At 52.4% G+C, this 21,162-nt stretch overlaps 1 protein-coding gene across 2 annotated transcripts; it reads left to right on the forward strand.

Annotated features, from left to right (window-relative positions):
• The first annotated feature begins 143 nt into the window (after nt 1-143).
• LOC125738490 (periphilin-1-like) lies at nt 144-20,306 on the forward strand. 2 transcript variants are annotated; one of them, XM_049007448.1, is made up of 11 exons: nt 144-315; nt 661-695; nt 2,635-2,699; nt 3,315-3,512; nt 4,451-4,500; nt 7,333-7,508; nt 7,986-8,021; nt 10,481-10,557; nt 11,660-11,770; nt 11,924-12,055; nt 19,538-20,306. In XM_049007448.1, coding segments are annotated over exons 2-11 (1,029 nt in total). In that variant the 5' UTR covers nt 144-315; nt 661-694; the 3' UTR covers nt 19,721-20,306. The 2 variants fall into 2 exon arrangements, with proteins under 2 accessions (XP_048863405.1, XP_048863406.1); XM_049007449.1 differs by lacking the exon at nt 7,986-8,021.
• Nucleotides 20,307-21,162: the final 856 nt, after the last annotated feature.

Genomic DNA, 21,162 nt, shown 5'->3' on the forward strand with positions numbered 1-21,162 from the left:
CAGGTCGCAGAAAAGGCGAAAAGCGCGGAGTGCCAGGCTTTGTTGATTTTCCATGTTTGTCGCTTGAAGATGACGTAACGGTAATGATTGACAAGGCTACCATCCAATAAATGCCTTGTATTCGTGCACCGGAAGTGGCTGCAAGATCGTCGTTTGCACTCGTTTTTTTAGGTAATGTGGGGAAAGTTGTAGCTAGGTCTGCGGGAGGTAGAGATCCCCAACTGGCACTTTAATGGACTTTTACGTTTGATTTGTTATATGGACATTAATAGTAATACATGTGTGCCGCTGACTAAAAGGCGAATGATAAAGCCGGTAAGTTTTTGAACGTATACTTAAGGGCATCCTGTGTGGCAGTATTGTGTTTATTCGGCTCCAAAACCTACGTTTACGTATGAATCAGTTACAAATATATTTTTTATATAATTAGCTTTACCATGCAAGTGGAAATGTATTGCCATCTCTTTAGCCGATGGGTCTGATTAACGTCTGATGAACCCAGTCTTCTGTAGCTCAATTGTGTATCTAATCTTGTCTTTTTGCTCATAGTTAAGTTTTGATTTTGTGTCTTTAGCTAGATGAAAGTGAAAGAACTATAAAGTACCCAAACGACAGTGCTGTTCTTTTGCAAGTTAAATGACTTTTCTTTTTTTTTTCCAGACTGTCTGCCGGGCAGTTACAGATATACAGAAGTAGTAAGTCTTTTTTCATAACATTGATTATGGTACCGCATTTAATTTATTTAATGGTCCATACATCCCTTTCGTGGTGACCCGAAATGTGCTGTGCCTGGGAGTGTTTGCCCAACACGACTGCTATAAAAATCAACATTTACCCAGAGCATAACATATTGATATATGCTACACAAACAGCATGTGTTCGTCCAGACCAAAAAACCTGCCTGAATTGGTTGTATGCAGAATCTCCTAAATAAGAGGTGGCCATTTTTATCTGCAAAAGGCCAAGGTGTTTGCAGGTTTTTGGATAATCTTCAGGGCAGCTGTTCAAACCCAGGTGTGAGGACTCTTCAGCCAATCAGTCCTCTAATTAGTAATCTAATTAGGGAGTTGTAGCGAAGACCCCCACACACACCCTTTCTGGATAAGATTGGCCACCCTTGACCTAAATGAAATCCTATGATTGTGATGCCTGTTGCTGATGCTGTATGTTGGGCTTAAACACAGTGGTATTGGAGCTCCTCAAACATGTCAATTTGAGATTTATTGCCATGAACTACGGAGTCCAGAACTGTCTGGAAGTACTTTAATCACAATGTATAAAAAGGGAAAATAACCGGCTCTCTGTGTTCTTATTCAGCATTGGGGATCTAGCTTGCTCTCCAGTCTGGTAATACTGGTTACTGTGCCAGAGCAGTTCAGAGTGGCTCAGTGCTGGTGCCATTGGGCCTGCAGGCAGGTAGACTGGGGCACCTGTCCGTTTGGGTGAACTCCACTCCTGTTCTGTGCAGAAATCCCTGGAATGTCCTTAGACAGCACTAAATGGCTGTTTTGTGGTTCAGTGCTGGGAGTGAGGGGGTTGTACCCATGTGCACCACTATGCCCTTAAATGCTCTGAGGGAATCATTACTGGCGCATCAGCACGTAGGTGAGAAGGCGGATCTCGCCACCCTTGGGAGTCCCTGACCCCCCAAGCGGCGGGAGCCCACATGCCACCCCCTCTGTCCTTAGCAGTAATTAATGAGAGGGAGGCTGTGTTGTACCTTCAATTACCTTTTTAATTATGAACAAAGGAGCCATCTGTCTGTGCAGGATCCTTGCATTAGATGGCAAGGCCAATGAGAAGAATGTTATAGGAGAAGCTTCAGGCTCTGAAGAGTCTCCTGGGGATGCGGTTTCCAATTGGCTGGCAGACAGAAACGCTAAGCCTCTGGTTAAGTGACTTGCAGGGTACATGGTGTCGGCCATTCAGCCAGGTCGGCGTCTCACCACAGCATGCCTGCCTCGTCTTCTCGTCTACACTAACAGGCTGATTTTGTTAAACTTCTCCAGCAGCCCAGTGCTCGTGTTCCTGCACATAAGATATGATGAAATGAAGCATTATTGGTCCCTGTGGGGGGACATTTTTGTCCAACAGCACAGAAAGAAATGCATGAGAATAATCGTAGCAGAAAGACAACAAATATGTATAGTAAAGTCAGTAAGAAAATAGGCATAAGGAAACTATTTCCACGGTTTTCTTTAATCTATGTACTACTGTGGTAAATACATTGCAAAATGCCTGTTCTGCAAATGAATATACAGACATTCAAAGTCTGTTCATAATGCAGGTGCATTTAGATGAAGCAGCATTGTACTTCTAATAACTATCATGGCTTAGCATTTCTGTCTGAAGTGAAATGTGCAGTCATGGCAATGTGGAAGCTGCACCTGTGTTCGTCAGTTTTGTGTTTTGGGGAGACAAGTCTGAGTGAATGTGCTCCTCATCTCAATAGTTGTTGAGGTGATGGTCTCCAGCGTGCCCCGGCTGCAGGCCTTATTAATCAGTTGCAGAACCTGCGACAACGGAATAATTTAAAAACACTCAGTAGGAGTTTGCCGCGCAGTTCTAACACCCGTCAGGGTGTATCCTGTTAAATCCTGGGAAAATGTAGTTCTGACCCATCGCTTCTCACAGTGGCCTACCGGAGGGAGAGAGACATGCGGGGGATGTATGAGCCGCAGTTTCATCCGGACCGTGGGGTGAGTTGCATTCTGTCTTTCTCTGTTCCCTTGGTGGCCGCTGCTTTCTGCTTTAGCACATGTGTGTCCGAGCGACATCTGCTGTAGAAGTGTGTAGGTGGATGGTTAATTACATTCCCCAGAGCCATGGGAATCTCTGACACTGTATCACTTGCTCTCTTTATTTTTTTTTATTATAAATGCCATTAGTTCCTGCAGGAAGGTGTGGCTGCGCAGAGGAATTTATTCAACTGCGTCTGTGTGTTTCGCCAACAGAGCTAATCATAGCTTGTCTGAGAGGGCATGTGAATTAATTAGCGCATGGCGTGTCTTTCTGGCATTTCTGACGTCCTCAGTGTCCAGTATTTATTAAAATAGATCCAACCCTAATACCTGTCTGTCTGCTCAGATCTGCACAGTGTGAAATGGAAGGAATTGTGAGCTTTTGATTTATCCAGAAACCGTAAATGAAATGAGCTGCAGTCTTGCTATCTTAATTCCCCCTAAGTGACAGTAACTCGTTCTGTGTGTCGCTGTTCCCATCAGATGAGCGACCTCTTTGATTGTCCCGTTTTAAGGTGGCCCATGAGCGGGACCGGCCTCTGGTCATAACGGGTCTTTGATCTGGGCCTGCAGAGTCCCTACTTTCGTGACATGAGTGAGAGGAGACCTGGCTTCGGGAGACCGGATGAGGAGTATATACGTGGCTTCGAATACGACAGTCCCCGCTACCCGAACGGGGCCCCACGGAGTTACCACGGCGATGACCAGCGTGGCTACTATGGTGAGAACAGCCACTTTGCCAGCGAGCGGAGGAGTGGCCCGCCGAGACGGGTACGTGCACCGCCATCCGCTGACAGACCCGCGCATGCGGCAGCTCAGGCTGCCAGCAATCCTGACTTTGAGGTTTGCCCGTGTGCCTCACCTGCCGACTGGCTAAGCAGGAAATGACATTATCTCTGCTGCCAAGCAGTTGCTGTCATGGTTCTGAGCATCCGCACCGAAATCTGAGTGCTGACATTTTAGCGTGGTGACGTGCCAGCCATGGTTACTTCCCCCTTATTTATTTCCTGTCTTGTCAGTATGGATGGGTGGATGGATAGATGGATGCAAGAATGGCATGAAATTTCCAGACCTGGCCTTCTTGCCCAAACATTCTATCCATCTTCCTTGGGCAGCCTCTGAGAGGAATATAGTTTCTTCACAATACTGAGGTTCTTGGATATTTTAAAGAGAAGATATTTCATGCAAGTCATCTCTACATCATAACCATCATACTGAAACAAAAGTGGGAGCTTAAACTAGTGTTTTACAATGTAACCAAGTCCTAGAAGGCTAACCGCTAATGAGCAAATTAATAGTGCTACATAACATTTGCTTACATAGGTCGCCTGTTGTACACTGTACAATATCCTAAGTTTCTATGTTGGGTAACCATAAATTCTGCATGATGACGACGAATCATGCCATGCTGCTATATCTGGAATTTATAATTATGCAATACAGATTTTTTAACTGAATATCGTCCGTCCATCCATCCATCCATCCAGCTGCTTCTCCTGATCAGGGTCATGGGATTGTAAGCTTTAATTTCTGGTCTTGGTGCCACAACAAAATGTATTTTCCGCTTTCAGGTGGATAATTCTGTGTGTGTGTGTGTGTGTGTTTTTAATTCTCAGTCATCAGTGATATCTTAAAATTTTGTAGCTGTAAGTCTCTTACCTAAAAGGGGACACACGAGCTGTGACAGATGTGTCTGTCGCCCCCTGCAGGAGGACACCTATCAGTACTACCGAGACGCCCGTGATGACCAGCAGTTCAGGTGAGAAGTTGGTGCCATTCCTGCCCTCCCCCCCAGGGAAGCTTAATGGCCACATCTTATGGGGGGGGGGGGGGGGGGGTTGTGCAAGTGAGATTTAAGCTACTTATGCCCAATAATTCCTGCTGAACTGACCCACTTTTGAAGCAAAAGCACATTCAAAATGTTTTTTTTCCCCAAATTACTATAATTTTAGTTTTTGCATTTTAAAAAGCATCTTGGTAACTGACACAGACCATATCTTAATGTAAAGATGCATGCAGCAATTTCCGGCAAGAATGATGCAACAGCTCTATCGATTTGCGGCTGTTTATTTTTAGGAATGGGAACAGTTGTGAAATAAAACAAAATGATTTTCTACCTGTAATGTCGCCGTCTGTTATGTGGTATTGTAACATTGGACCTGTGACGGTTGGCCTTTGTAATCACTTGGACGGGAATGTCCTGTCACTGTTGTCATTTTCTCAGCAAGCAAATCTGTAACTGAGACTGGCACCTAACCCCACAGTGGGAAGCATGCCGCAAGTTCCTGTGCTGGCAGCAGAGGGCAGCAGAGGGCTCCTTCAAAGGGCTGGCAGTAACCTTGAGCTTTGAAGGAGCCGGACTTTGTGTGTCGAATGCTGCTTCACATCCCGGGGTGCGGCTGCCTGCAGCGGGCCCTGTGTGCTCAGCCCCCGCAGCCTAGCGCCAGGCGCGCAGCTGTACCTGCTTAACATCCCCCCTCACACACGTCCTGCCCAGGCTCTGCTGGAAAAAATCTTTGCTGCTTTTGATCTCGGGTTATTTATTTATGAAAGTGAAAAGCCCTCGTGGAAGATGTAAACACTGGCTTCCTGGGTACGCTTGAATTAAACAGAGACACGAGACTTTGAAACGTCTGAGCGTGAGCCGTCCATCCCGCTCCAAGTCGGTTTCCCTAGCGATAGTCAGCCCTGTGATGCTGCCCCCCCTTCCCCACCGCAAGCCATAATCTGGTTATCGGGGGCCTTGACTTGTCCCCAGGTGAGATTCTCCCTGCAGTCGTCCATGGTCCGGGGGCATGAGGGGGTTGGAGACGACCCATCTGGGCCCGGTTTTTAGGGAAGAGCAGCCCGGGCTGCTCCTCTGTCCCTCTTGACCCCCATGCCAAGCATTTTGGATAATAAGCCAAATGGGTGTCTTGCTGGGAGCCAGGAGTAATCCGTTTTGAAGTCCTTCCCTCCATAACCATTAAAGTACCCCCCCCCCTTAATTGCCAGTAAAGCTCTTTTGTGGAGAGTCTTAAACCTGCTACTCTCGACCTGCTTGGGTCCATCGGCTTCATATGTCCAATTATATATCGCGCTTTCATGCGTGTAACGCCGCGTGTGATGGTAGCGACCTGCGGGGCCTCTGCCCTGACACCCACAGTCCCCTAGGATATGACCCCGTTCTGATAAAGCTGTGCTTTCATATATTTCAAGGGGGGAGTGAATCCCAATCCGTAGAGGAAGCCCCTCCCTCCACTCAGAGAGGGCAGGGGCTACTGGGTCACATGGGGTCTTTGTAAGTATCTCTGGGTGCTGATGTGTGCTTAGATACGGGCTGTGAAACATCCGATGGACAAGCCTGAGGTGGGTCTGCCAAGCCCCCCCCCCCCCCCCCCCTTTAAAAAGGGACATCCCTTTTAACCATTTTCATGATCTCCCTCGGCCCCACTCGCCTGTTTCTGGGCCTCCCTGGAATTCTTTTTAGCCAAGGTCACTGACAGTGAATGGTCTGCAGGGCGGCGATACTGACACGCTAGAGGGAGCTGTGTTAATTTACTGTCCGAACAAATGGCACAGCAAGTCTCATACTTCAAACGGACCCAAGGCCATAAAAGTTTGCGAGGTCACGTTAAGCTGCCCCTTTGTTTGGGCCGTGGGCCTGGGTCAGGCAGGGGTCATGCAGACCAGGTGCCTTTAATTACTTTATGCCCCCCCTCCCCCAGCGCTACGGCCCGTCGTATAATGGTGCGTAATCACTTTGGTAGGCATGACGGCCCATGATGTTGCCGTTAGCACCCTGCGTATTTCAGGTTGGAGTAGTAGATCGCTGGTGTTGTTTGGGGGCAGGGGGATGGTGGCCTGGTGTATGATACTGGCCCCCCAGCTCTGTGTTCCACTGGCTTTTTGGGTTGGGCTGAAGAGTGAGATGGGGGGCACCCCCTTGGCATGGGCCTGGTGCCCCCCGCTGCCCCCTGTAGTGACCTTCGGCAGTGATGTCAGTAGCCAGTCCTGATGTGAGGTCTGCCCGCTCGTATGTATTGAGGTGCTGCTCTGCTCTCTTCCCGGTCACCCCCTAGCCTCCTTTCCTGAGTCAGCACCTCCCTCCCTCGGTGTGGCACCTTTTTCAAATGGGGGGGGGGGGGGGGGAGACACAGATCGAAATCAGAAATTCGGATTGGTAGCAGTTTTTCGGCTTCTTTTGCCATTTTGGGGATGTCAGTTATCGCATTATTGCCTCTGTGTTAATCTCCTAATTAACGCCCTCTGCCCCCACTGCGTGACGCTGATCTCACTGCCCGCATCGGGTTTTAGGTCCCAGCAGCCTGTGGTCCTCCCCAGGCCTCCTTTCCTCCTCGTCTCCTGTCTTCTTCCTTCCGAAACTGCAGGCGCCTAAAATTGTGACAGACAGACAGCTGTGGCAAGACAGTAAAGCTGCATACGTGTGTGTGTGCCTCTCCATGCCTTTCTATGCTTCTCTGCTATTCTCTCTCTGTCCTTTTGTCTCTCTCTTGTCTTTGTCCCTGAGTTTCTCTCCCTCTCACAGTTCAGCATTAGGCCTCCTATGGCTCCCCTCCTCACACCGCCTTCCACATTTTGCCCTCCCCAGGGATCACCGGGACAGCATCAGGAGGAAAACCATGTTCCCCCCTCAGCGTGAGCGCTCCCCCTTCAGGAAGGAGGTGCCGCACTCCCCCCACAGCCGCTCCGGCTCCAGCTTGAGCAGCAGGAGTTACTCCCCCGAGAGGAGTAAAAGCTACTCCTACCAGACCCAACAGCGAAAGAGTAGGTGTCTCCTGCCTCTAGGGGCCTCCCTCCAGCCCCATGTGTCGTGTAGGAGCCTTTTCTCTAGGCTGCGCTTAACTCCTGCGCTCCTGCTCAGTGGTGTTAAAGCCGTCTCTGCTTTTCGGTCTTCCAGCTTCTGCTTCTGGCTCTAAATGTGAACCTTTATTTCTGTGCTCCCTCAGTTTGATGCGCGTTGTTCAGTGCCCACACTGTTTCTGGTGTGGTGCATCTTGGGAATTGGTGTCCAAAGACTGCCCGCATGAGCCAATGTGCAAAAACAGGCAGAGCGTTAAAAACAAGTCTACATTGTTCTGTGTGCATGAGTTTTATTGGCTGAATGTCGTGGTCAGGGTTTATGGGAGTTTAAGGTTTTAGTTCATAGCAGTAAACGGCAGTAGCACAAAATCAGCCAGTGCGTCTGCAGTTTAATCACTGCATAATTAGCCCTATTTAAGCTTTTCTTATCTACCCCCCCAGGACATGAGGAGTCTTATAACCAGGCCCGAGAGCTGGGTAAGTCATCTCCCATGGGCTGACTGAGTCAGCAAGGTGCTGATGCGTGGTGTTCTGCAGAGCTGTGTTATGTCCACGGTCCGATGGGGCGTTGTGGTACTCCCCCACACAGCCGTGCAGCTCCTGTCTCAGCCCGTCAGAGGATGGCCCCGGTGACCCCCCCAAAACAGCAGCTCAGAGCAGGCTGCCGCTGGACGTAATTAAGGCCAGCAGCCGGGGCCATCTGTTCTGTGGATGAGGTGTGTATTTAACGAGGGTGTTGGGTTCGTTGGAACTTGTTAAGAATGGCCGATGGCCCGAGTGATTAGAGGTGACTTAGGGCTCTTCCTGTGTCCCTTCTGGGGGCCAGATGTTCCCAGGACAGCATGATCCTTTTCATATATTCATGCAAAAAAATGGAAAAAACATTTAATTTTCAGACAGGCCGTTGCACTTTTCTCCGGAGTGATGATAGGCTTGAGATTTTCTTGAAGCTCCTCTATGCTCCCAGCGGCACCCCCGAGCCCTCGCTGCACCCCCCCCCTGCTCCCAGCGGCACCCCCGAGCCCTTGCTGCACCCCCCCTGCTCCCAGCGGCACCCCCGAGCCCTCGCTGCACCGCCTGCGTATGTTTGCTTAGTGTCCATGTGTGTTTGGTGCCGAGCCGAAGGGTGTGAGCACGCAGGGGTGGATGGTCAGCCGACGTTTGGAGAGAATGTCCCGGCTTGTTTGAAGATGCAGTAAAAGCACCCCCTCCCACAGCACGTCTGGCGTACGAATTAACCAGCACTTCAAAGTGCGCGAAATGTGTCCTCTCGGGTCACGGGGAACAGATGTGAGGGTGCCCAGGGGGCTTCCCCGGAGAGATGGATCGAGGTGGGTGTCGGGGGGGGTAGGCTCGGGTGTTTAGGGCTCAGTTGGGTGTGAGTGGTCTTTGCCCACTCCAGTAATGGCTGATTCCTCATCCTACCTGTGTTGGGGGGAGGGATCCCTGTGAGATGGACATGGGGGTGTCTGATGTTGGCCTCTCATTGGCCAACCATATCTCTGCTGTAAATGTAGACGTGGTAAATGACATGGCGAGCTTCACCCCCCCCCCCAAGAAAGACGGCAGAGAGGCAAACTGCCAAGCCCCCCTCCCCCCATAATGAGAACTTATTCTCCTGCCAGCCAGCTGTCGGTTCACAGCGCCTCCGCCAGGCGCTCGATGGGAACACCCCTGATTGATTGATTTCCTCCTCTTCCTTGTGTTAATTACTTAATTACTAGATTAGCGATAGATCATCCTAATGAGCCTGTGTCCGCTCTGGCTGACAGCGGCCTCCCATGAAGCCCAGGCCGTCGCTGCCCTCAGACCTTCACAGATGTTCGCCATCGAACAGTTTGGTGCTGGAGGTCCTTCATACCGAATCTGAAGCTGGAGTCCCTCTCTGCGTCCTCTCTTGCTTTTGTCCGGACTCTGCAGACGCGTGATTCCACACACGTGGGTGCAGTATATGGCTGTCACCAGACTAGGGCAGTGTTTTCCAGCCCAGCAGAGCAAGGATGGTCCAGTACTTTTGGGCGGGGTCTTTGCTCCTCAGTCAGGAGCGATTCTCGGCCCCTTGGTGGTGCCCAAGCCGCCCGCTGGCATTGTGTGGTAGGCGGCAGGGCCTCTCCAGATGGTGTAAATCCGCCTACATGAGCATGAGGAGTGATCCCTCCGTGTGGGGTGGTGAACAGAGTTGTGTTTTTTTTTTTTTTTTTTTTCTGGGGGTGGGGGGGGTCTCACAGCTCTCTTCTGGCTGTTTCGACAGTCATTCGGAAAGACCCTCCATTTCTGTCTATTGAAGCAGACCGATGTATTCCTTGACCCCCGCCAGCCCTGCCCCAGAGGGCGTGAGGCTGCGGGATCTCTGACGACTCTCCCTGTGTGTGTGTGGTCGCTGAGTGACGTGATCAGCTCTCAGGCTGCTGTGAGTCATGACTTTAATTGGCCCTTTGCTTTTGCTGTGGTGGAGGGGGGGGTCCGTTTGATTTGGGGAAAGTGATGTAGGCTCTAATGTCATCATCCCCTGCAGCGACCCTGCGGCTGCCGCCCCCCAGAAAGCCATGTTTCCGCCATCTTTCGATAATGTCAGACTCCAGCCTGTTCCTTCCTTGGTTCGATGAGGGGTCCAAGACCCCCTTTGTCGGTTCTACCGGCCCGCTGTCCTGCGCCTGGTCCTCGTTGTCTCTGGCTCCCCTCTGCCCCCATGAGATCCCTAAATAAATGGGTTAGGGTCCCCAACATTTTCCTCCCTGTGCACCCGGTCGCTTATGCGGCACCAAATAAACAGCAATCCATCTGCTCGGGATACTCCGCCAAAGGTGGCGCCCCCCAGTGACTGGTGTCAGCCAGGCGCGCTCACCCTGTACCAGTCACAAGCAGTCGCGCATTGGTACCTCATGCATGTGATATCCTGTCGTGATGCGTCTGTCCTGCCTTCTCTTCCTCTGCAGATAAAGAGCGCCCCCTGGCTTACCCCGTGAACGCCTCCCGCGACGGCTCTCCACAGAGCTCCTGCTCTGCCCCCAAGGTGGGCTGCCGCTCTCCAGGGCCAATCGTCTTCCTCGTGTCCGGTCCCATGACTTCAGAGTTTTAAGGTGTACCGGGTCATATGATCACACATAATGTAGCTCTGGTTCACCATTGGCTCTCGGCTCCCTGAACATCACATTAGGCACATGTGAGGGGATGTGATGAAAGAAAGATGTAAAAAATATTTTAAGATATTTTGTTATTTTTGAATAAGCCTTCAGATTAGTCACATCCTCATTGGTGACTCCTTCTGGGCCACGATACTCCAATTTGAATGAAATGTGGAACTACTGATAAGAGCGAGAGACATTTTGTTGGGGTGTACAGTTATTTGTGCCTGTTCTTAATATATCCATGAATCTCCTCATTGTCCCTGGTGAGCTGTTCACCTCTTTGCTGATTCTGAAATTCAGTTAGCATTAGCAATGATGCAGCTAGCACGCGTAGCAATGCCAAGCAGGCCTGCAGGACCCCTCAAAGTTTTCCTTCCCTGTGAATTAATGCTCCTTTTGCCTTGAATGAATTGCCAAGTGCTTTACTGCAACATGCAGCGTTTTATACTTGCTGTCTCATAAACAGAATACCTGGTGCTACCCCCCCACCCCCCCGTGAAGTCTAGCCCTGCCTGTAGCTTGCATTAGGTGGGCGCTTATGCCAGCGGGGCAGCGATGATTGAAACGTCAGTATGAATGAAAGAGTCGACTTTCACAAAGTCGCTCATTTAAGGTGACATCAGTATCTGCAGTCACTGTCTGACTGATGAAAGCTTAGAAAGCCTGCTAATTAGCAAGATCGTGATATCACCAGTTTGCTAGCTAGCAGTGGGAGGTAGGTAAGGAAGTGGGATCATCTTCCAGGCTAATAAAACAATACAATGCTAGTGAAATTTCTAATTTGCATTATTCCGTAAGAGACCGGAAAGCTTTAGTTTGAGGTGGAATATTATTACAGACCTCAGACAAGGTGGGCCTTTCTCTCTGAAGGTTGGCTGACCCTAGCAGTAAGAGTGTAGGACAAAGAAGGTGCAACATGGAGTCAGTGAATGAAACGGTAAATATGTATGAAATAGCTGGTGTCACTGTGCTGTTGTCTGCGTCCAGGTCGGCTCTGACAAGGCCAGTCGGGCCCCCGAGGCCTCTTCCGTGGAAACCCCACCCGAGAAGGCGGAGCAGCCGCTGGAGGCCGACGGCACCGAGCCCCACGCCGACTTTGTGAGTGTTTTTAGCCTGAAAGTCGCCTCGCATCGTCACATTCTCGCCATCATCGCTACGCCGCATAGATGCCTGCGCTCCGCAACACTCCGTTATTGGTCGTCTTCGGGCCAGCGGATCGGGTCCACGAGCCGGTTCTGTTCTGTTCCTCAGGAGGACGAGCGGCTGCCGGAGGGAGAGCAGGACGAGGTTCTGGTCGGGAAGGACTCCGTCACGGCTGCAAGCGGCAACTACGCAGAACGCCGCAGTGAGGCCATCGCTGCCAAAGCGCGGGAGATCGAGAAGGTGGGGGGGGGCACGTAGATACTGAGAGAGAGTGGGGCGGGGTTTGTACATCGTGGTGGCAACATGCATCAGCTGCGGTATGAGGATGAAATCCTCCATCAGTCTTTCTGCTTCTGTCTATCTGCCTCTCTCTCGCTCCCCTTTGTCTCCCTCTGGCTGCCTTGTCACTTGTGTGAGTGCGGTGAAACAGCCGGATGGGCCCACTGGGGACAGACAGCAGCTCCGGTTGACCTTGGCCTGGACCTAGTATGTGTGCCAAGCTGGCAGGGGACGCCAGCTCCTAGCTGAGCAAGGTTCCGTGCTTCCTTCCCCTGGCAGAGGTGGGGTCCTGTCTGGGCCGGCCAAGGACGCTCCTCCTGCCCTCCTGCTCCAGCGTATCACCCCTACATGAGTGCTGGGATGTTTGGGTTTCGCAGACTGTGATGACTCTATTGAAGTGGCAGAGAGCCTCGCATCTCCATCAGTATATGGGCCGCTCCGGTCTGCTCCCTCTCTGCCCGGGCCGAAAGTGTAACCCGCCCAGCGCTTTTTGGGTTGATCTGCATCTTTGCGTTTTGTGCCTTTGGACTCACTCTGTACATTCATATACGACGCCCGTTCTTGGATTCAGCTCTGGGATGGGCGCTCGGTTGAAGATAAGGGTTAGGCTCCAATTATTTACAGTATTTCCCAATCCGGTCCTTGGGGGCCTACAGACGGACTGTCTGGCAGGGAGCAAAAACCTGGACTGGGGGGTCCCCAAGGACCGGGTTGGGAAACACTGATTTATACATTACCCAGTTAGATTCTGGTTCTGAAATGGATTCCTTTACTAACCTTTAACAGTTTGGCCAAATTTAGGCTAAATATGTAAATATTTGTGCTGTACTCTGGACGCGTCTTTGTTTAGTTTCTAAAGTGCCAAACTAGCTGAGCTGGGCTGGGTGCAGCCGTGTGGCAGGGTCCACGGTCCCCTGAGCGAGCGCCCCAATCAGACGCACCCTACGGGCACCACCTCTCGACACAGGCAAGCAGTATGAAAAGTGCTGGGTCATAAACATCAAATAGGTGTTCCTCAGGGCCCCTCTCTGGCCCTGTCTGACTCGGCAGGTCCCGAAGCGAAATACGGATTATTAAGGGTTTTAGGGGTAACGGCGACATCAAAGGCAAATGTTTTACAACCATGGGGGGGGGGAGGTGCCATGGACCTTTCTTGGCTTTTAATATCTGCAGTTCTTTGGAGTTCAGAAAAATGAAATGGTAAAGTGTGTAGCAGAGCTGAAGCTGGGTGGGATTATTAATCGCTGCCATGGAGACGCTTCACGGAGTGGTGTCTGGCTCAGCAAGTTGGGCTGCTGTGCCTGTGATTGGAAGATTGCTGCTTCAATTCCTAGAGTCTGCAGAGTAACTTTGCCATTGGGCCCCTGACCAAGGCCCTTAACTCAGGGGTGGGCAATCTTACCTGCCAAGGGCCGCTGTGTGTGCAGGTTTTCGATGCAACTCCCTAATTAGGTCACTAATTGGAGGACCGATTGGCTGAAGAGTCCTCACACCTGGGTGTGAACAGCTGACCTAAAGGTTACCCCAAAAACCCGCATACACACAAGCCCTTTGCGGATAAGATTGCCCACCCCTGCCTTAACCCCTAACTGCTACTTCCCGCCTTAAACGTGTCGCCGCTTGGATAAGAGCACCTGCGAGATTAAGGCTCTCGCAGGGCCTTCTTTGCCTTGGTGTGGTTATCGGAACCAGAACCTGGCGTTCTCTGTGAATCAGGTCTGAGGGAGACCGAGCTGGCTTGCTCCCCACACCGGCAGAGGCACATACGGTCGGGCTTCCTGAACAGCCAAAATCACATCCCGCCTTAAATATCATCCCACCGTCTTTGTGGGAACCTTGGACGTGAGCCCCATTGTGCTTTTGGTTTTCCATACCCTCTCGGTATCCGTCCGTCATTCCACGTGATGCGGGTGATATGTTCACGTTTGCTGTCACACACGTGACGGGGACTGCATTCACTCACACGCACCTCCACTTAATATGTTCTGCTAATGGCACAGAAACCGCAGTAAATCATCCTTTATTACACCGCCAGAAGGGCTCTGATTTACGGGGCTTTGAGGCTCACAAAGCCGATGGTGCAAAGGACACAGATCAGGCTCTTGTTAAGTTTCCCAACTTTAATGACTGCGATGCCTTAATGTCTGTACCTGTTTGTACTTTGCCAGTTTCTGACTGCCAGTTTATGACATTTTTCAGCCTGAATGTTCAATGTAAGCTACGTGATTCCCTGAATCCACGGTGTCTCGCCTTTGTCCCGCTTGTGGGATTGTCGCAAAGATTGGTCTGGCTTTTATGGTTTCCATCCAATCATGAATGCTGAGTTGTTCCTCATGAGTCAGGATGAGGAGTAAATGAACTTTCTATAATTAGCGTGTGGTCGTTAAACCCTCAGCCTTTACAAGCCTTTTTTTGGCCTTCTGATGTTAATTCATTACTCTGTTCTGACAAACTCGTTCGACTCCAAAGTTTCAGCAACTGGTGATTAAGTTTTAAAATGAGGGCTTTAGCCTGGCATTGGGGGGGGGGGGTGTCACCAAGTTCTGAATGAGCCAAATGGTACATCATTGGTTTGTAAGTGCTTTATTTTTAGTTTTTCGTACTAATGAACACCGCAGAAAAGTACAAAGCAAGGTGACCGCATATGTAAATATGGGACATTAAGCCTCTGAATCCATAATTAAACCTGTTTGCTGATTCTGTGTTTCTGCTGCTGCAGTGTCGAGGGGCTTCGCCCCAGACTAGGGGCCTTATTGAGCTACTTTATTTGCTGCTTTCAAATGTCCAACAGTCACAAAGTAGTTTGAACCATGTTGGTTTGAACCACTGTAGTTCAAAGTATGATTACCTTGGTCTACGGTCCTGCTGTGTCCCCCGGCTCCCCGTCCCCCCGGCTCCCCGTCCCCCCGGCTCCTCGTCCCCCCGGCTCCTCGTCCCCCCGGCTCCTCGTCCCCCCGGCTCCCCGTCCCCCCGGCTCCCCGTCCCCCCGGCTCCCCGTCCCGGCTCCTCGTCCCCCCGGCTCCCCGTCCCGGCTCCTCGTCCCCCCGGCTCCTCGTCCCCCCGGCTCCCCGTCCCCCCGGCTCCCCGTCCCCCCGGCTCCCCGTCCCGGCTCCTCGTCCCCCCGGCTCCCCGTCCCGGCTCCTCGTCCCCCCGGCTCCTCGTCCCCCCGGCTCCCCGTCCCCCCGGCTCCCCGTCCCGGCCTCGTCCCCCCCGGCTCCCCGTCCCCCCCGGCTCCCCGGCTCCCCGTCCCCCCGGCTCCCCGTCCCCCCGGCTCCCCGTCCCCCCGGCTCCCCGTCCCCCCGGCTCCCCGTCCCCCCGGCTCCCCGTCCCCCCGGCTCCTCGTCCCCCCCGGCTCCCCGTCCCCCCGGCTCCCCGTCCCGGCCTCGTCCCCCCCGGCTCCCCGTCCCCCCGGCTCCCCGTCCCCCCCGGCTCCCCGTCCCCCCCGGCTCCCCGTCCCCCCGGCTCCCCGTCCCCCCGGCTCCCCGTCCCCCCCGGCTCCCCGTCCCCCCGGCTCCCCGTCCCCCCGGCTCCCCGTCCCCCCGGCTCCCCGTCCCCCCCTCGTCCCCCCGGCTCCCCGCTCCTCGTCCCCCCGGCTCCCCGTCCCGGCCTCGTCCCCCCGGCTCCCCGTCCCCCCGGCTCCCCGTCCCTCTGCACACGGCTCGAGTTATTTCTCTGGTCCGTATGTCCATGTTTTATGGTTTGGTTGAGGGAGCGGTGATGCTTGCAGCTCACCCCCCCGCCGCCCCAGCTGGACAATCCATGCGAGAGGCCAGCTGCTGGAAGGCTTGGGGGTGTATTTGCTTGATTTTTTTTTATTTTTATTTTTTTACAGCCCTTTAGACTGCTATTAAGCTAGTGGTCCATGTCCGTACAATTACAGAGCCCCCCCCGGCAGGCCCTCTTGTGTGGCCCCAGTATCAGGCCTTGGGATCAGCACCTCGATCCCGTGGGGGGGACTGACTCACACTGAACAAAGCAGCAGACTGAAAGGTTAGTCTCACCCTTCCTGTTTTGCAGAGTTACTGGCGGGGGTGTGGGTTCTGAAAGGGCGCCCCCCCACCACGGTCCAGCCCAGATCGTCCTCGCTGCGGCTCAGGAGGGCAGCTTCCGTCTGCTTTGACGTTATTTGTGTCCAAGAATGTCACAGGATCCCATGTGACGCAGACAGGGAGCGCAGTGGCATCTAACTTCCCTTCAGTGAAACAGGAATGAGGTGGATGTTCTCATCTGGAATTCCTCTCCTGTGGGGAACACGCAGGTTCCCTGAAACCTTTGGCCAGTTGCATAAACATTTCTTTTCTATTAAATTAACGGTCCCACATTATAAGTAGGAAGAAAAACATTTACTTTAGACAAAGGTAAACCTCTTAATATGCTCCTGAAAGAGCTCTGACCTTCCAAACAGAAACAGATTATGTTTCAGCTGAGTGGTTGCTTTCCGGAGGGGGGGGGCATCGGTCCCTGGAAGTGGCTCCCGTGGAAACGGCTCCCCTCTGGTGTGTGTGGGCGGAGTCCTGCGTGGCTGATTGGTGAACCAGTAACGGGCACATTTGGCTGCATTCTGTGCTCTGCGCTCGGCTCTCCAGTAAAGGGCCTCGCGGGCCGTGTGGAACCGTGCGGCTGTCCTGGAGCTAAGCAGGGGGTTCTGAGCTAGCAGAGCATTCCTGTCTCACTGGGGCAGTCAGCCACAGGCATCTGCACACGTTTGCTTAATATGTGAAGCTTTTGAATCATATCACTTTGAGGGTATCTCACGGGAGCGCCCCAGATGCAGGACGTTCTGGAGGACGTTTAATACTCCTCCCACAACATGCCCTGGAAGGTTCCTCTGAGCTGGGTTCCCATTACTCTGCTGTGATTCACGGGGCCCAGTTAGCCTTTAACAACCCGCCCTAAGGGCCACAGGCGCTGGCTCCCAGTGTCTGTTGGGTCTCATTTCCTTCTGGGACCTTTTCGAAATCTTCTCGCCAGTTGATTCCGTACATGTGCATGTGCCGCGTTCTTGTGTGGTGGGGCAGTCATTTGATGAGGACGACTACAGGGGGAGTTAAATGAGATCTTCAGGCTGTGGGTGTTACTCCTCCATGGCTAGAAGGTGCCATGAAAGCGTGATGGAGTTTGGATTCCCTCCCCCCCCCCATGTGAGGAGGAGGGCTCTGAGCCCACACCCGGACAATTATGGGCCTCGCTGTGAGATCCTCTCCCTGTCCTAATTACCGCTGCACGCTTTAGCTTGTTTGGCCCTGTACGCTGGGGGGCCACTACAGGATGTTGGGAGACCCCAAGTCACATCCCATCTGCAGGTGCTGCAGATTGTCCAATTCGCTTTCATTAGTGGCTTTGGCGGGGTGGGGGTTTATGCCGGTGGCCTGTCCCTGCAACTTGTGCCTACTAACTGGTGTCGGGGGACTTCTCTCCTACAGCACTTGTCAGCATCGCCACAGAGACGGGGGGGGGGAACTGGGCTCCAGCCCTGATCAGCCTCTCTGCTGCAGTTTCTCTGAAGTATTTGTCCCCCCCCCCCCCCCGTCCTGTCCAGTTTCTGTCTCTGCCCCCAACCTCGTGTGTGTGTGTGTCAGTATACACGTCTGCCTGTTCTCTGTTTTATTGTGTGTTATAAGTTATCAGTGCATAAGCCAGGTCCCACGCCCACTGCTTCTGTGCCTTTATACAATGTTCTACCCATTCGCTGTGTTTTGCTTGAGGGGGGTTAATTTGGTTTCACCTTGACGTCACCCATGAGTGCTGCCTCAGCCCGGCATCAGAATGAGTCAGACCTCCCCAGCCTCTTGTGCGGATTATTTCCTACCCCCTGGGTGGCCATCGTTGGAGGTGGTGGGGGTTTATCCTCGACCCCCTGCCGAGCACCGGGCAAAGTGCCTGAACTAGCCCCCCCCCCCCCACCACCAAGATGTGCAGGGGAACTTGTTTACACTTGGTCTCCTGCACTTCCTGCTCTTCCTCCTTGGGGGCGGGACTCCCCAGGGAAACCCAAACGGGCCTGGTGTGACGCGTAACCTGTCTTGCGGTCCTGACACGCTGAGACTCGGGCGACGTGGGAATCTGACCTGTGTTTTACTTTAGAAAGTATGAAATGGTTCCGGAGCAGCTGAAACGCACGCAGCGATTCATGCAGGAAGTTCGACCCGAGTGCTCTTCCCTGCCATCATGGAGCTGGGATTTTCTGTGCCTGGGATTCGGGCAGCTAATGTAGAGGCCCTGGTGCTGTCGGGGGGTGGCACGAACCGCAGGAGTGTGGTCTGGCCCACAGCAGTGATCAAACGGAGCTTTCCAGTCCCCGTAGGTGATAAACTGGCCCCAGACTCGCACCTGGGGTGCTGCCTACCTTTATAAAGAGTGTCACAGCTGCCCTCCATGGGTCAATTAGCCTAGAGGTTTGGTGTGAAGAGGCCCGTGGGCCCTTTGCAAGTTTTAACACTGTCCTGCTTTGTCCTCACACACCTGCTGCGCACCCGGCTGCCATTAAGGATCCTGCACCAAAAAGTCCCCGGTTGCTGGGCGAAAACGCAGGGTGGAAAGTTCTTCCAGGGGACACCCCGAGGCCATGTTGACACCAGGGCCCTAAAAGCAGGACGGGGCCAAAGTCTGAGCTCGCCCCGGAATGTGGGAGGATGAGGCCTTGCAGGGTGTTCTGTCCACCTCCTGGAACCCGCCGCTTTGAGGACGTGGACGCCACCCGCCACTCCCATCCTCATGTCCGGCCACAGTCGGTGTTTATTTTCCTCAGACCCAAGCGTCTAAAAATGGGAAACGCGCACAGAGCATGGGCAGCAGCTGTGAGCCAATCATTTATTTGTGTCTTCCCTGAAGTGCTGGGATGCCTGTCCCCCAAAGAGGATATGCCCTATCTCTGAGTACACAGAATGCCGTGCAAAAATGTGGCTTTACACCCCGAGAGTGGCTGGGGAAAGTGGGATTGCCGGTTCTGTGACTGGAACGAGGGCATCCTCGTTGGGTTATGGTGTTTTGGGACATGGGGGGGGGGGGGGGGGGGTGGGTCAGCAGGTCATGGCCTTGGAGGAGGATGTAGCGACTACACTTCAGTGGCTCCGGAGTTGCCTGCGCACTGCTGATACCAAGCACCGTTATTTGGGCATTTGCTTTAAGTGTGAGGAAGAGCAGAGCAAACAGGACGTGGCACAGATGGTCTGGAGGAAACATGCTGTTTAATGTAAATGAGGTAGATGGAGGTGGGGAAACAGCTCGTGATCTTCTGTGTCTGGATGCAGAGGTGTCACGGCGTCCACGCACTCGGACGGCTGCTGCACTGCGTGGAGCCGCTTCCACAGGGCCTTTCGTCTAACCCCATGGCTTAGTCCTTATGAATGTGGCCAGTGATAGACTCCCTGGAGTGCGTCGCGCAGCACGGGCCGGAGGAGACGACCCTCTGACCAGTGGATTTCCGCTGTCCTCACTTCGCAGGTTTACAGGCAGGACTGCGAGACCTTTGGTATGGTGGTGAAGATGCTGGTGGCCAAAGAGCCCAGCCTGGAGAAGCAGCTGCAGAACCCACTGAAGGAGAACCTCTTCGAGATCCGCGAGCGATGCCTAGAGGACCTCAAGCATTTCATCTTCGAGCTGGATGAGGCAGTGCTGCGGTCATAGACGTATTCTCGGCACCCCCAGTGCCATCAAAATGCCCCCCCCCCCTTTGGGTTTGTAGGAAACATGGCCTGCAGCTGCCCAACACATGTCTGCTCTGTGGGTTCATTTTTATAAACGGCCTTCAGACTTTTATGTTCACAGATTACTCATCGTGCTCCAGTCTGCACTGGGATTCTGTTCTCTCTATGTCTGCCGTATTCATTTAATCTCATTCTGTAGGTTTTGTACAAAAACGGTCATTTATTTTTTTTCTGCATGTTTCCTTTGTGAGTGTGGTTCCCTTAACACCACTATCTACTTTCTATGTAAGTTTTTAATCTTGTGGTGAAAATTAAAAAAAATTCATCTTTCTCCTGGGAATTTGTTGATTGCAGTAGGGTGGGGGTCTCCAACTCCGGTCCTGGAGATCTAATACCCAGAATGATGTTGTCTATCCTACCTGGCTTCTGTTGAACCACACCTGTTCTGGGTATTTGCGGGATAGGATAGAAAACCTACTGGCTATATACAGGACTGGAGTTGGAGACCCCCTGTGGGGGGGAGGGGTATGGAGGAGGAGAAGAAATAAAACTCTTTTTATAAGCTGTGCAAGTAATGGTTTCTTAAAGCAACTATCAGTTTCAAATATGCTGTGCTTCAGTACATCCTGACCATCCTCGGTATCTGCCTGTTGGTGGTCTTTAGGTGCACTCCCCATTCACCTCTCCCAACACTCGCATGCAACACACACATCCATTCACGCACAGCAACACGCATCCCAGGGTTGGCAGAGTAACTTCACAGTTGGGCCCTTGAGTAAGGATTTCACCCCCCCTGAGTAGCTTGTCACTTTGATCAATATGCTTTTTATTTGCCTCCATCCATCCATCGGTCACTCTGTGTTGTGCCACCCATCCATCCACCCTTAAGGCATCATTTTAATGATGTGCCGGGCGACGCGATAATGGATACCGCTCTGCCGAGGCTTGAACCGGGGACCTTCTGATCGCAGGCACAGGGAGCAAAATATTTCCGTGGTCTTAGACTGGATTATAGACTAGACATTAATCACTGTTACCCTTTGCTCTATGGATTCATCATTTCCTTACCTCCATTTCAGCTCCCAAAAGCATAATCCATCTCTCAAGGACTAAGATCGGTTTCTTGAACGCTTTCCCCCATTTTAATACCATCATCAAAAAAGCCAGGCAAGAGTTTTGAAATGTTCTCTATGTTTTGCATCAGTCTTGTACTAATCAGACAGGAAATTATAAAATGGACTAAAAAATTGTTTTCATGAACTCCTTATGCAATGAATTAAATGAATGTCCTTATTTCAGGGGGGTTGGCTGACAGACACGGTCCTGCGTGGCGGTTGTGAGGTTGTGATTGTAAATAACTCCTGGCTGATTCCTGGTGTTTGTTTACTGTGAGTGTGATGTCACAGCACTGGCCCTCATTTC

The sequence above is a fragment of the Brienomyrus brachyistius genome, chromosome 3 (assembly GCF_023856365.1).
Source record: "Brienomyrus brachyistius isolate T26 chromosome 3, BBRACH_0.4, whole genome shotgun sequence".
NCBI classification, from domain to species: Eukaryota; Metazoa; Chordata; class Actinopteri; order Osteoglossiformes; family Mormyridae; genus Brienomyrus; species Brienomyrus brachyistius.